This window comes from Pollicipes pollicipes, unplaced genomic scaffold (genome assembly GCF_011947565.3).
Source record: "Pollicipes pollicipes isolate AB1234 unplaced genomic scaffold, Ppol_2.1 Scaffold_1600;HRSCAF=1878_pilon_pilon_pilon, whole genome shotgun sequence".
Lineage (NCBI taxonomy): Eukaryota > Metazoa > Arthropoda > Thecostraca > Pollicipedomorpha > Pollicipedidae > Pollicipes > Pollicipes pollicipes.
In genome coordinates this window covers 10,175,293-10,188,233 of record NW_023595962.1, presented here as the reverse complement: position 1 = coordinate 10,188,233, position 12,941 = coordinate 10,175,293, and the positions used below count along the sequence as shown (strand labels likewise).

Below are 12,941 nucleotides of genomic sequence, written 5' to 3'. Positions count from 1 at the left end.
CAGGGCGCCAAAAATTAACTAATCAAATCGAACAAGCTGGCGCAAATGATGACCAAGAGCAACAATGGACTTGAACGTTAATTCCATTGCGATAAGCGCTGTCCTCCATTTTTGCTCTGTGTGCGTGTCATTAAATATTTATGACACTTTCAGATGCTGTGGCAACATGGCATCGCCTGCCTCTAAACCTGGCAGGAAGGGCGGGAGCCGCCGGGATTCGAACCCCGCACCTCCGGTTTCCCACACACGCAGCTTAACACCTCAAGCAGCATCGGTACCGCCCACCGCTCTGTGCAAACGAACATTGAACCTGCGACTGTTTTGAACTGACTTACAGACCGCCGAGCATTCAGGAGCCAAAAATGTGCACACAGCATATTTATTTAAAATGATATTACAGGCAACGCACATCAATTAGATTGACAATCAGCTGATACAAAAATTACCGCGGGACAGTCATTTTACATCTGCGCACGAGCATTGCGAAACCGTTCTTCCGATGGTGGTACTGGATTGTTGGCGAGCGAAAACGATTACAGCTGGCGACCTTACGGGTTTGTGCGAGTGAGAACATTAGGAGGATTAGTAGCCTCTCATTGGGGGTCCGAGTGGCGTGCCGACAAGGAGGCTTGTATTTTAAGCGTTTGCAGTTTGTGCGCTACCGAATAAATGGGGCGTGGGTGGGAGCTGAAGCCGGGGGGGGGGAGGGGGGAGGGGGGGGGAGCAGGAACACCGCTTGCCGTCAAGGCGGTCAGCTCATCAGTAAAGAACAGTCACACACGCCAGACGATTCGGCGGCACTGGAAAACCGCAATGTCGTGAAAGTTCGACCATCCGCTTGCCCCGTACCTTTGGCGTCCTACAGGTACGGGGCAAGAGGGCATCACCCTCGTCGACAAGTGATATTGCGACCTTACGCCTCTGACCTGTACGCGTGCCTGAAGCCGACGCGTGCAGCCGACGCGCGCCATCAGCAGTGATAGAGAGCGACGCTAAGCGGTGACATCGTACTGGGACACACAACCAGCCAGGGGTCACACACCGAGCGGTGACATCATACTGGGACACATCACCACCCGGCGGTCACACACCAAGCGGTGACCTCATACTGGGACACATCACCAGCCGGCGGTCACACACCACGCGGTGACCTCATACTGGGACACATCACCAGCCGGCGGTCACACACCGAGCGGTGACATCATACTGGGACACATCACCAGCCGGCGGTCACACACTGAGTGACGGAAATACAGCTCGTCACGAACACTTCTTGTCGTCTCATGAGGCCTAGCGAGTTTATCATGCGGTGAAATGCCCTCCCCCTCGCTGTCCCGGCCGGCTTGGGAAGTAGGGAGTGGGCTGCCACACTTTGGGAGTAGGCTGCCCACCGCTTTGGGAGTGGGCTGCCACGAGTCGTCCTGCCCCGCCGTCCTGAGGGACATTTTGTGCAAACGGAGGCACGTCGAAAGCGGTACAACCTCCGATGAGCAGACCTCCACTTGGCAAAACGTCTAAGCATTTGCACGGTGAAACAGTGACACATTCAACCGTCCGCGTGACAAAACAGTGACACATTCAACCGTCCGCGTGACAAAACAGTGACACCTTCAACCGTCCGCGTGACAAAACAGTGACACATTTAACCGTCCGCGTGCCAAAACATCTGTACGTTTCAACATCCAGAAGTACAAATATCTGCACATAAAATGTGCACGCATCCACCAATCGTACGTTCAACGTATACATGTCCAAATACAACGTGGTACAGATGACGCAAATACACATATTTCCGCCGTGCGTTTACACGTGCGGGCGTGTCCAAGTGTGCTAACCTCCAAACCTGTCCGTGTTTAATTATATTGTGTCTTGGCGTATGCGTGCGTCCTTGGGAACAGGTGTAAGCGAATGCGGCTTGTAAACGTCCACAAAATATACGCCTAAAGACGCAGGCGGACACAAAACGCAACGTCGCGTGCAGGGGCCATTGGTACAACGCGCACGACGGTGTCCAGCGTACGGTTCCCTCGCAACCTTTTACCAGAGCACGCAGCTGTGTCCGAGAGCGTGCAGCGTTCTGATGCGCGAGCTCGCGGACAGTCGTCACAAGGGCCGCTGTCAGCAGGTGAGAGCGTTCCAGAGCGTCCAGCACGCGCTGTCACGAGAGATCGGCGACCAGGTGATGAGGTCGCACGTCCGGTGTCCGCGTGACGCTCGCGTACGCAGCATGGCAGCCCTGAACACGTGACAGGCGAACCCCGGACCCCCCCCCCCCCACACACACACAGACATCCCCTCAAAGATTTCACCGGATCTTCTATTCGCCCGGCACGTGGCTTGGTGGCGTAGCATGACCCCAGGGCACGGCTCAGGTCTTGGCGTCTCATCATTTTACGTTCAGCTGTCTCTTGGCTCGGGCCCTGGTGTCTTGTTGTGCAAGTCCTGGTGCCTTGTGACCACGGTTTAGGTCCTGGTGTCGCGATGAGGTACGATGCAGGATCTATTGACACGTGGCTCAGATGCTGGAGTGGATGGCCAGGCATCTCGTGATCTCGGGCGGGTATCTCGTAGCTCGGGTTCTGCTGTCCCGAGATGCAGTGCCGATATCTCGTGACTCCTGTCCCGCTGTCTTGGGACTCAGAACTTGGTATTTTGTGACTCAGGCTTGCTTTCAACCACGACTTAAGTCCTGGAGCCACATGCCGCAACCGCTCAAATCCTGGTTTCTCACCCCTCAGGCCCTGGCACTCCAGTGACTCCGATCCTGACGCCCCATGACTCAGGTCCTGGCACCCATGACTCAGGTCCTGGCACCCGGAGCTAGATCCTGACGCCCCACGACTCAGGTCCTGGCACCCACCACTCTGATCCTGACGCCCGGAGCTCAGATCCTGACGCCCCATGACTCAGGTCCTGGCACTCCTTGACGTGGATCTTGGCAGTCTATGACTCAGATCCTGACGCCGCACGACTCAGGTCCTGGTGTCTCGTGTGGCCTTGGTCCGCGCGCCGTGCCGGTGGGAGTGACCGTTCAGGTGCTTCAGTCGCCGCAGGGTACTACTGCCCGCACGGAGCGTCTCTGAAACAACAGCGTCTGGTCACTTCATGGCCGTGGGCGTCTATGCGTGCGTAGCCAACAGCCTCCCTCGCGTGTTTAAAGTTGGTCACCCCAAGTGCCGCGCCGGATGAACGGGCGACGCCCCGCTAAAATGTCTTTTCACACACGCACGCATGTTTATGTCGGTTCTTGACACAGCTAACAGTTTTTGGTTCCAAACCGATGCGGCAGGTGGACAACTTGCGGCAATCTGGCGCATATGAACGCAACGTTGAGGACACACACGTGGGAGGATGCACAGCGGCTCACGTTGAGCAACACACCAGCTTTGAGGTCGCTGGATCCCCGGCAATGCGGACTTGGCTGCGGCGGTGTTTCCAGAACACCCGATCACGACTTCCTGTGCGGGAAGTCGTGATGGCTAAGCCTGAGTAAACTGTTGCACAGAACCAATCAGGCCACGATGGTCAGGAAGTCCTGAATGTTAAGCCCGGGTAAGCAGTCACACAAGATTGTATCTGATCGGGGCCTAAATGAAGTCTCGAACGTTAAGCCCGAGTCAGCAGTCACACAACATCCGTTTCGGGCAATAACAGACCGTTTCTCGTTCAAAACTGTTCTTAGTCGACACGCGGAGTAACTGACTGGGCTGAAGAGAATTTCGTACCGGAAAACAGTTAAAAACAGCACGCAAAGTTTGATATCCAGCACATGGTGGCTTGGAATTGACCGATTCCGATCAATTTGGATGCGCGTGGAATCTCGCTAAGTCAGGCACCGCGCATGATATCGCATTATACATGTGTGTACACACTTAAGGAGACGTTATCTCTTGTCTATACAGTGGCACGCGATGAAATAAGAATGAATTCCATTCACAGTACAAGCATGGAGCGCGTTGCAAATATGCTACCGTAGCACCACAATTAGTTGTTGAGCGGTGCCATGACATTCCAACAGCAGTGCGGGTTCTGGCGGAACTGACGGACGATACGTAAGCGATAGATACGTAAGATACGTAAGATGCGATACGTAAGATACGCATCACATGGAGCGCGCCAAAAATTTTGAGGTCAAGGTTACTGCAGGTGATGCTCGGTAAGATCTCTTTAGAACGCACGTATAATCCGCAGAGGGTTTTACTGCGGAGAGGTTTGGGTGACGCACAGTGCTGCAGCGCGGCCTCTCCGGGTCCGGGCTGGCCATCGTTGATCAGCTGCCACCTGACGTTTCCATGCCAACCGGGTCAAACAATCCCCTTACTTTGGGACTCGCGTCCAGTACCGCGGGATGCCGAGTTTACAAGCTTTCGACCAGACCAAAAAGGCTGCAATTTGTGATTAACAGCACTCTGAGTGGCTGAGGATGCTCAGGCACGAGATGCCATCCTCCCCACATATGTGCCGTTGTTTAATCAATAGCAGGATGAGGATGGTGTAGCTCATGAAAAGCACTGTGAAATCACAGCATCCCAAGGGGTGCGAGTCCATCCCTTTCCACCAGCTACTGTTTCCTCCACAGCAATCACCGCGCAAGATTACAACGTTAACCACCACAGCCGTTCCTGCTGCGGTAAAATGAGCCGCTCCACGGGCGAGAGGCATTTTAAGCCGACACTGGCGGCGCTCATGGCTTCCTCGTCCGATCCATTAAGCCCCACCATTTTCCGCCGCTGACCGCTAATCGGGGCGTTGCGCCAGCTCAGCGGACGGACCTGGGCGTGCCGCTGGGGCCGTCAGCTGGGCCGAGCTCGCTACGCGTGCCATTAGTTGGGGCCAGGGGGTTGAAGTTGACGTCGGGGGTCAGATAAAGTCAAGGGTGCTGGCGGCTGAGATCAAGGGGTTGACAGCTGAGGTCAAGGGGTCGCAGATGGGGTCAGGGGCGGCAGCTCAGATCGGGAGTCGCAGCTGGGGTCAGGAGGTGGCAGCTCAGATCAGGGGTCGCAGCTGGGGTCAGGAGGTGGCAGCTCAGATCAGGGGTCGCAGCTGGGGTCAGGAGATGGTAGCTCAGGTCAGGGGTCGCAGCTGGGGTCAGGGGATGGAAGCTCAGGTCAGGGGTCGCAGCTGGGGTCAGGGGGCGGCAGCTCAGATCAGGGGTCGCAGCTGGGGTTAGGAGGTGACAGCGCAGATCAGGGGTCGCAACTGGGGTCAGGAGGTGGCAGCTCAGGTCAGGGGTCGCAGCTGGGGTCAGGGAGTCACGACTCGGGTCGAGGGTAGCAGCTGAATGCGGAATGCTCGCAACGAATGCCCGGGAAGCTGCGGCCTTTCGCGCCATGCGCTCGCGCCATGAGTCTAAGGAAGCATTGCCACGTCTGATCTCGGGGTGAGACCCCAACACCGCGTATGCAAAACATGCAGCTTCCAAGCCCAAAATGGCAGATCACCATGCATAGCCAAGCATACATGCGAACGAATCCGGCATGCGCTCAGCGTGTAAACGTCAGTTATGTATCTGAACATGCTTGAAATACTCTGTGAAGTTTCGTATTCATGGGCTCGCATGAAGCGACACTTCTGGACCGGACCCCGTTCATGCTGGTGGTGCGATCACCATCATGTCTGCTGTAAATGTCTGCATCACCAGTTAGTATCTGTAATTCGTTTTACATGTTGGCTTAAGGTCAGGTGAATGACTGTAATCGTGATGGGAAGAATGGTTTCTTTCATGGATAGAAACGGTTCTCATCATGTTTTTAAACGGTGTATAGGATATTTTGGATGCAGGGCTTCATAATTTCCACGACGTCGATTTAAATGTGATGTGATTGGTTGCGCTGATTGCGATAGCAATGGCGATTACTCGATCCGGCTCGGTGTTATATATATATATATATATATATATATATATATATATATATATTGTGCATCACCAAATGCTGGGGTATCCCTGTTGCCTCAACTCGCGAGTCTGGATGACATCTGGCCACAACTCTTTTTCATCTGGGAACACGGCTTTAAACGCGGGCGGGAATGTTTTACCAAATCACGCGCGAGCAGTTATCCCGATAAAAATACGATTGAAATTTGCAGAAACTGATTCGGATAGCAATAATTGCTCTGGACGCTCCGCAACCACTCAGAGTAAGAATGGCGCATTTTTGAAAAGTTTCGTTATTGATTATGGAGGTGGTTGCGGGTGGCGGATGTACAATACAACTAGAATGAAAAAACCCGTGGATATCTCCCCATCATCTTCTTGTTCAATGTCTTAACCTAAAAATGATGGACAGAATAGCTTTACATCTCTCTTTAAGTTCCATCTCACAAAAACAGTCTGGTAAAAAGATATCTCGCTTCAGGCTGAACAACCTGTTCAGGACCTTCGACACTGCGAAATTTTTGCCCTCGATCCTTGGTCTCAGGCAGAAAATGCAACAGTGACTCAGCCCTGTAAAGGTATGTATCCGGCCCTGTGTTTGTATGTATATATATATATATATATATATATATATATATATATATATATATATATATATATATATGCATATAACCGCACGCTCGTGTAAATGTTATAAGTGCACTATGGCATATGGTACTGGATCATCTGCTAAAAGCTGTTATGCGAAGGTAAAACACTATGCCAAACTTGCCTCTTGGACAACATTCTACCACAAAATTTGTTGTAGAATGTTGTCAAAGTGTCAATGTGGCTAACATGATGTTTAATATCACGTCCTAGAATGGCGAACATCTGATAAATTGAGATAACCGTCCTGGTCCTAACTGATTACGCAACCTTGAAACCAATGCTTTAAACCTTTGTAAACTGCATGATTGCCATAAATTACAGTGAAGTGTCTCGGCACCTTACAGCCGAGTGATTGCTCAGTTACATTACACAAAATTCAGTAAAATTCAGCCAAGTTCAAAGCTCGAAACACGACACGCTATAAATACAAACGCCAAGCCACATGAACTGTTCCTATAGGCCAGATGTAAAGTTCGTGGATAACCCAATAGATAAGTGGGTATTCCATAACATTTGATCTATCCTGGAAGACAATCAATTTCGAAAGAGTTATATACATGCCTGTAGGAACTGTATACGTTCATGGCTGTGCATGTGGTGGCATACATATACATATATATATATATATATATATATATATATATATATATATATATATATATATATATATATATGAGATTAGCTTGTTAACAACGATATTAGTTACATGCGCTGGTATAGCGTAAGGGTTACTCCAGTCCATGTATTTGTACATAGCGTGTAACCCTCCGCGAACAAACTTGCCAACCCAGGACACAATTCAAGACGCTGTCGACAGCCCAGACACTAGAACTACAAAACACGGAGACAAAACAGACGCTGCACACCCAGACGTCACCACAGCGCGCTACAAACTACAGCTCTGACGTGCGGGCGTCGGCGAGCGATGCCTGACCCCGGTGGTCGGGCGGTGACCCCTACCTGGCCTGACCTGACACGGCACGCCAACACCTCACGTTCAGATGTACGTTTTGGAGGTGGCATTGGGTCGGGTAACGCTTGACGTGACCGTGGCTCGCGTGCCGACCGATCGGCCGCGCGGCTGCAGCTGCACCCCTGTGGAAGCAGACACGGCCGCCGCTAAAGCTCGCCTGCCGAGAGGGCGGTGCGCTGGGCTCGGCACCGGCCGGACGTGGGTTCGATTCCAGTGAGGCTCACTGTTTTAGCTCACGGACCGGAAGCAGTGTGCGGGTGTCATATGAACGATTACGTAGCAGCCAGTTCTGCTGCAGCGCTGAATGGTCCAATAACCGTGACCATGAGGTATGGAGCATATCGAGGATCAGACCACTTCACAGATTTAATTTTCAGGATCTGGTCCAATCCAATCCGGCTATTCCAGGTCTAATCCGCCCGCGAATCCGCTTTTTCCCAGATTTTTCCAGCCAATCCAGCCCGGTCAGCCTTACAGAAAATAATCAAATGAATCTGTGCCACGTTTCCACATTCAGAACTTAAAAAATGTAACGGCATATTTGGTCCATCTGAACATTGAAATTTGAGAAATTTGTTCATTTTCATCGCAACAATTGTACACCACTACGTTGCCATTACCCAGTAGGCGCTAAGATGTTTAACGCAGGTTGTTGCCGGCTAGGATCGCAATTTAGCATGGATAATAGAACAAGCGGTAAAACACTATATTGTCCATCACGTCACAAAAATTTTGACCAATATTTCACAATCACCACCACGTCATAGGGGCCAAAATCACCTCTGGTTTCAATAACCTAAAGGCATGAGCGCAGTGCTTAACATGTTCAGGCTCCAGCATAAGTGCAACATACCTACACATACCACTAGGTTTCAGCGGCAGTCAGTTTACAAACGCAGGACGATGCTCACCTAGCCCGCCTGCTGAATAACTAGAATGCCAAACTCACCTCATGTATGATACTTCAGGTGTGTATGCATCCTCGGACACACCAATTAATGAAACAACTTCGACTGCGGCCATTATTTCCGGCTAGATTACTGGCTGCGTTAACATCATAATCCAGGCGTGCGACTGTCCAGGGCCTAGGGCACCTGTTCTTTCATGTATGGGATGAAACAGATGCGCCAGTTTCGAATCCCACCGCTAAAATGCCAGATGCTGCTAAACCTCCTGTTTTTTCGCTCGTGGGAACAAGAAAGCTATTTTTGTTTGTAATCGTGCATTTCACAGTTACATGAAGTCACATTCACAAAGTCATAAAGAATGTCCGCGTTTTTTTTTGACAAAAGTACGTAACTTGGCATTCGTTGTTTTGTTTTCAAGGCGCTAGTAAAGTATCCATGCTGTTTTGTTACATGGCGCAGCATTTAAGTGTAAGTGTGTAACGACTCTCGTACACCGTGAGTGCCTTAAATACAAATATAGAACCCTTTCATGTTTAGCAAACGTGATGCAAAAGTTAGGTGTATACTTATCGCCTATCATCGGACATCTGTCGTGACAGCGGCGCATTAACATCTCATAAATATACTGGCCACTTACCACGGGCTCTGGAGATCGCGCCAGCTTCTCCAAATCTCGCCAAGTCTTCAGTTGAGGTATAAATGAACGGTCTTCACTTGAGGTATGAATAGATGGGTGGCATGTTTACCCACGTTAATTTCCTGACTTTATGTAACGTTTGTTGAACCTTCCAAATCATTACAGGAGGATCCCAGGCACGTAAATGTTATGTTGTGTGTCATTGGGGCTTTACGACGCACTCAGCTGCTGGGGCTATATGGCGTGGCCTGCCTCTTACCCTGGCAGGAAGGGCGGGCACCGCGGGGATTCGAACCCCGTACCTCCGGTTTCCAAGACGCGCAGAGGTTAACGCAGCCACAGACGTTAACGCAGACGCGTAACCGCTACACTACCGGCACCCTGCAAATGTTATGTTGACGTCCACTTTGTGCGTAGCTTATGCAAGCGGAAATGGAATAAATATGACACAAATCAACGAGCACCTATTCAATGCCAAAGACTTTTCGTTGGATGCAAAGGGTACCTAACTCACTCATTCGAGGTACCCCAATTTTTGAGGGAACGGGCGATTAAACAACTGTGACGATGCAACAGTCTGTTCTGGCAGGCGCCCGCAATGGATCAGCTGAAGCGCTTAATTTGTTTAATTTGATTTCGCCTTGGCCTTGCTTAATTTGAAGCTGATGTTCGCTCCATGCATTTGGCTGACTGACCAGGTGAACAGAACCTATCGTGGTGCTCTGGAGTTGCCTATTCTAAATTTTTCAGAAAGGACTTTGAGATTTGAAAATTCTGCGGTGTACTTTCTGTCAATAAAACACGCTCCTGTCCCGTGTTACAACTCTGGAATGCAGTGTTACCCAAAGGGTTCAAATGATATTGCTGTTAACATCAGAAGGAATAGTAGCTAAGAGATGTTGAGATAGCGTATCCGATCAGTATTTAATTTAGTTACTTTGGATGGTGTGGGAGCTATTGCTTTTCCTAGCAGCATATCTGAGAGTCACCCATTTATATCAAGTTGTCAGTGCGATCTTTTCATCAGAACATTTGTTTGTGAAATCTGTGGCTGAGTTATGTTGTATGTAGCCGGTTTGTGCATTACTGAGAATTGAACGTATTGTCTTTTATTGGTTTAAATGCTACCTCTTGAGGGATTAGTTAGTGACGGTTTCCAACAGAACGATTTTCAGTCCGCTCAATTCCTGCGAGTTGGCAGCTTTGAAAATCCGGTCCTGGCCCTGATCCATGCTTTGGTAAAAACTTCTAATCAGGGCTAATTCAGGCCGCGGATTGAACCACAATCCTTGAATTTGTTTACTCGTCATGATGGGTTCGATCTGTTCACTGCTCGAAGCGAATGTTTCACATTTGAAGATACTGAAATTCCCTCACACTCACTTCAATCTCAATCTCAAACATTCAATCGAACTTCAATCTCACAGCACTCACTTCAATCTCAATCTCCCAAAAGGTGGCTGCGGTGGTGGGATGCATGCTAAACCAAATATCGTTAGGCGCTCGTGTTTTGGTCCTTTCTCGCGGTTTTGTATATTTATCCGTGAGTCGAAGGTTTTGTCGAACTTTTGTTCTTTTTCGAACTTTTGTTCATATGTTCATTTTTAGTGTTTTTTTAAGTTATTCCATGGCAAGTTTTATTCCCTTAATAAGAAGGAATAATGCTGAACTTCTGGCTTATATAGCACAGAAAGTAATTCGTGTCAGAAAATTACACAGCCCGCGCGACTTTGATTGACAGCCAACTGACAGTCGTTTTATCTGGAAATCACGGTCGCGAACGTCGGAGATGAACAAATCGAAAATCATATTTTTCTAGGCCTGTAGCACCGCATGGCTAATGAGATGGCAGGATTTCAATAAAGCCGTTATGCCATTATGGATGCCTAGGTGACCTTGAAAAAGTCTGCGCGAAATAGTTCACACATTTTTGCGAACGTGTAACCCATAAGCCATAGGGTTTTAGGCACTGAAAAGTGTAGAGCTGCAACTGCAGCGAAATATCTTCAAGATGGCTATTTTAGTGCAAAACCCCATTCAACATGGAACATTTCCTTTAACTGAAATAATTCAGTCCCATTATAACTCAAGCTTCCAGCACGCACGCACTATTTCGGTCGATCCGATTTTTCCCCAAACATAGGAAGTGGAAGCTGTTGAACAAGTGACGTCACGTTTTTACATATGAATCATCGTTTACAATGGTTTGGCGTCAACTACTTCATTAGCACTGATGTGGCGCAATGTTCTGCGTAAATAATTTGACTACATTTTTCCCCAGACGAGGCGACACAGACCGCCCCGCCGTCCCCAACTTGCCTGGACTTGTGGTTCCTCTGGACGTTAACGCTAGCGTGTGAAACAACATGTCCAACAGTTGCGAAGATGTCGGCCTCGAAAATCGTTCAGCTGGACCGACCGTACCGAAGCCGTTGAACTTTGCGGAGCCGTCTCGCTGCTCGCTTGCAAGCAGGACCAAAAAACTGCTGTGGCAATGTTCTCAGCAGACTATCAACGTGGATCAAAAGAAATCCATGGTCGCGAAGAGTGTAAGTGGTCAGATGTGTCCTGAAGAGCGGTAATCATGTCCTGTTCAGCACGCTAAACACTCGTCCGTTATAGACGTGTGAAAGAGCTGAAATGGGATAACTTTTAAGCCAAATTATGTGGGTCTCATGAATAAGGAATGACTAAATCAAGGGTTCAATGACCCGCTGGTGGATAACTACGTCGTGTCCCAACATTAACACGCGACCGCGTGGCCGGTTGCATGCCCTTTGCTCGCGTGGGGGTCAATTTGATACCCCGCTGAGATCTCAGGAATTAAGAGGGCTAGAGGCACACAATTTACAGGATGTATCAGCCGATACGTGAACTCACTTAGCTCAACGTTTGAGCCTCCTAGATTATGACCTTCGGGTCAAATAAGTCCAAACTAAGTTCAAACTCCAAGCTGGTCTTCAGTGTCCTCAGAACCTAGATACCTGTTCTAAACAAAAGGTCACATGCTCATTCAAGGTCATTGACCTTGTTTGACCTTTTGAAGGTCATGGTGACCAAAATAATAGAATACTGCTTTGCGTTTCGCATTTGAATAAACAACAAAGATTAAGCTAGGCAGTATGTTCCTAAAAACGAAGTGCTGACCTGGGTTATTTCAGGTTAGTGATCTTTTATGACCTATAAGAAGTTCACCGAATATGTCTTATGCGGTTCCTTGCATCAATGAATTTGAAATGAGCACGAAAAACCGCCCCACACAGCAAACCCTAGAGTAAAAAAGAGGCTGGTCCTGACCTTGGTGTGATCTTCATATCTCAACTAGGTCGATGGAATATTGTTCATTCATTTGTTGTGTTGTATTATAAAATATCTCAGAGATGTATGGCTTCGTCTAACGCCCCGTTGTTCCATCAGATTGAACGATTTCCTTGAAATTGACTTTGCTGAATCCATAGCGACCTTACAAGGTATATCCAATGTTGTGATACCACACGATCCGCTATTCAATTGTCTACAGTTATCCAAAATTTCGCGCGGCCACACCGCGCCGTTCAGAAACCATTCGAAAAACCCTGGGGGAGGGGGCGGAGGGGGTCATTTTGAACCCCGCCCGAGCGCGTGGTAAATGTCAGCAAACTGAAAGGCGTCGGACGGGTACAGACCTATTGCTTACAGCGCCTTTCTATGCACCAGACGTCAAATTGGAGAGTTTTGCATATAATGGTGATTCAGACTCATATAACTTCATCGCACTTTATATCCATGCTATCTATGCTACTATAGCTGATGACCGGTAGCTTTCAACAGACGTGAACAGAGTAACTACCGCAACGTGAACAGAGTAACTACAGCAAGCACCACGCATTTACGTTCATTCTGTTGCGCCAGAAAATG

At 49.1% G+C, this 12,941-nt stretch overlaps 1 protein-coding gene across 1 annotated transcript; it reads right to left on the bottom strand.

Moving 5' to 3' along the window:
• Positions 1-230: 230 nt before the first annotated feature.
• LOC119094069 (uncharacterized) lies at positions 231-7,621 on the bottom strand (the record flags this gene model as incomplete). Its single annotated transcript, XM_037217149.1, is given in 2 exon segments — positions 231-3,079; positions 7,487-7,621. A coding segment is annotated over 1 exon segment (963 nt). The 3' UTR covers positions 231-1,940.
• Between the last annotated feature and the right edge of the window lie 5,320 nt (positions 7,622-12,941).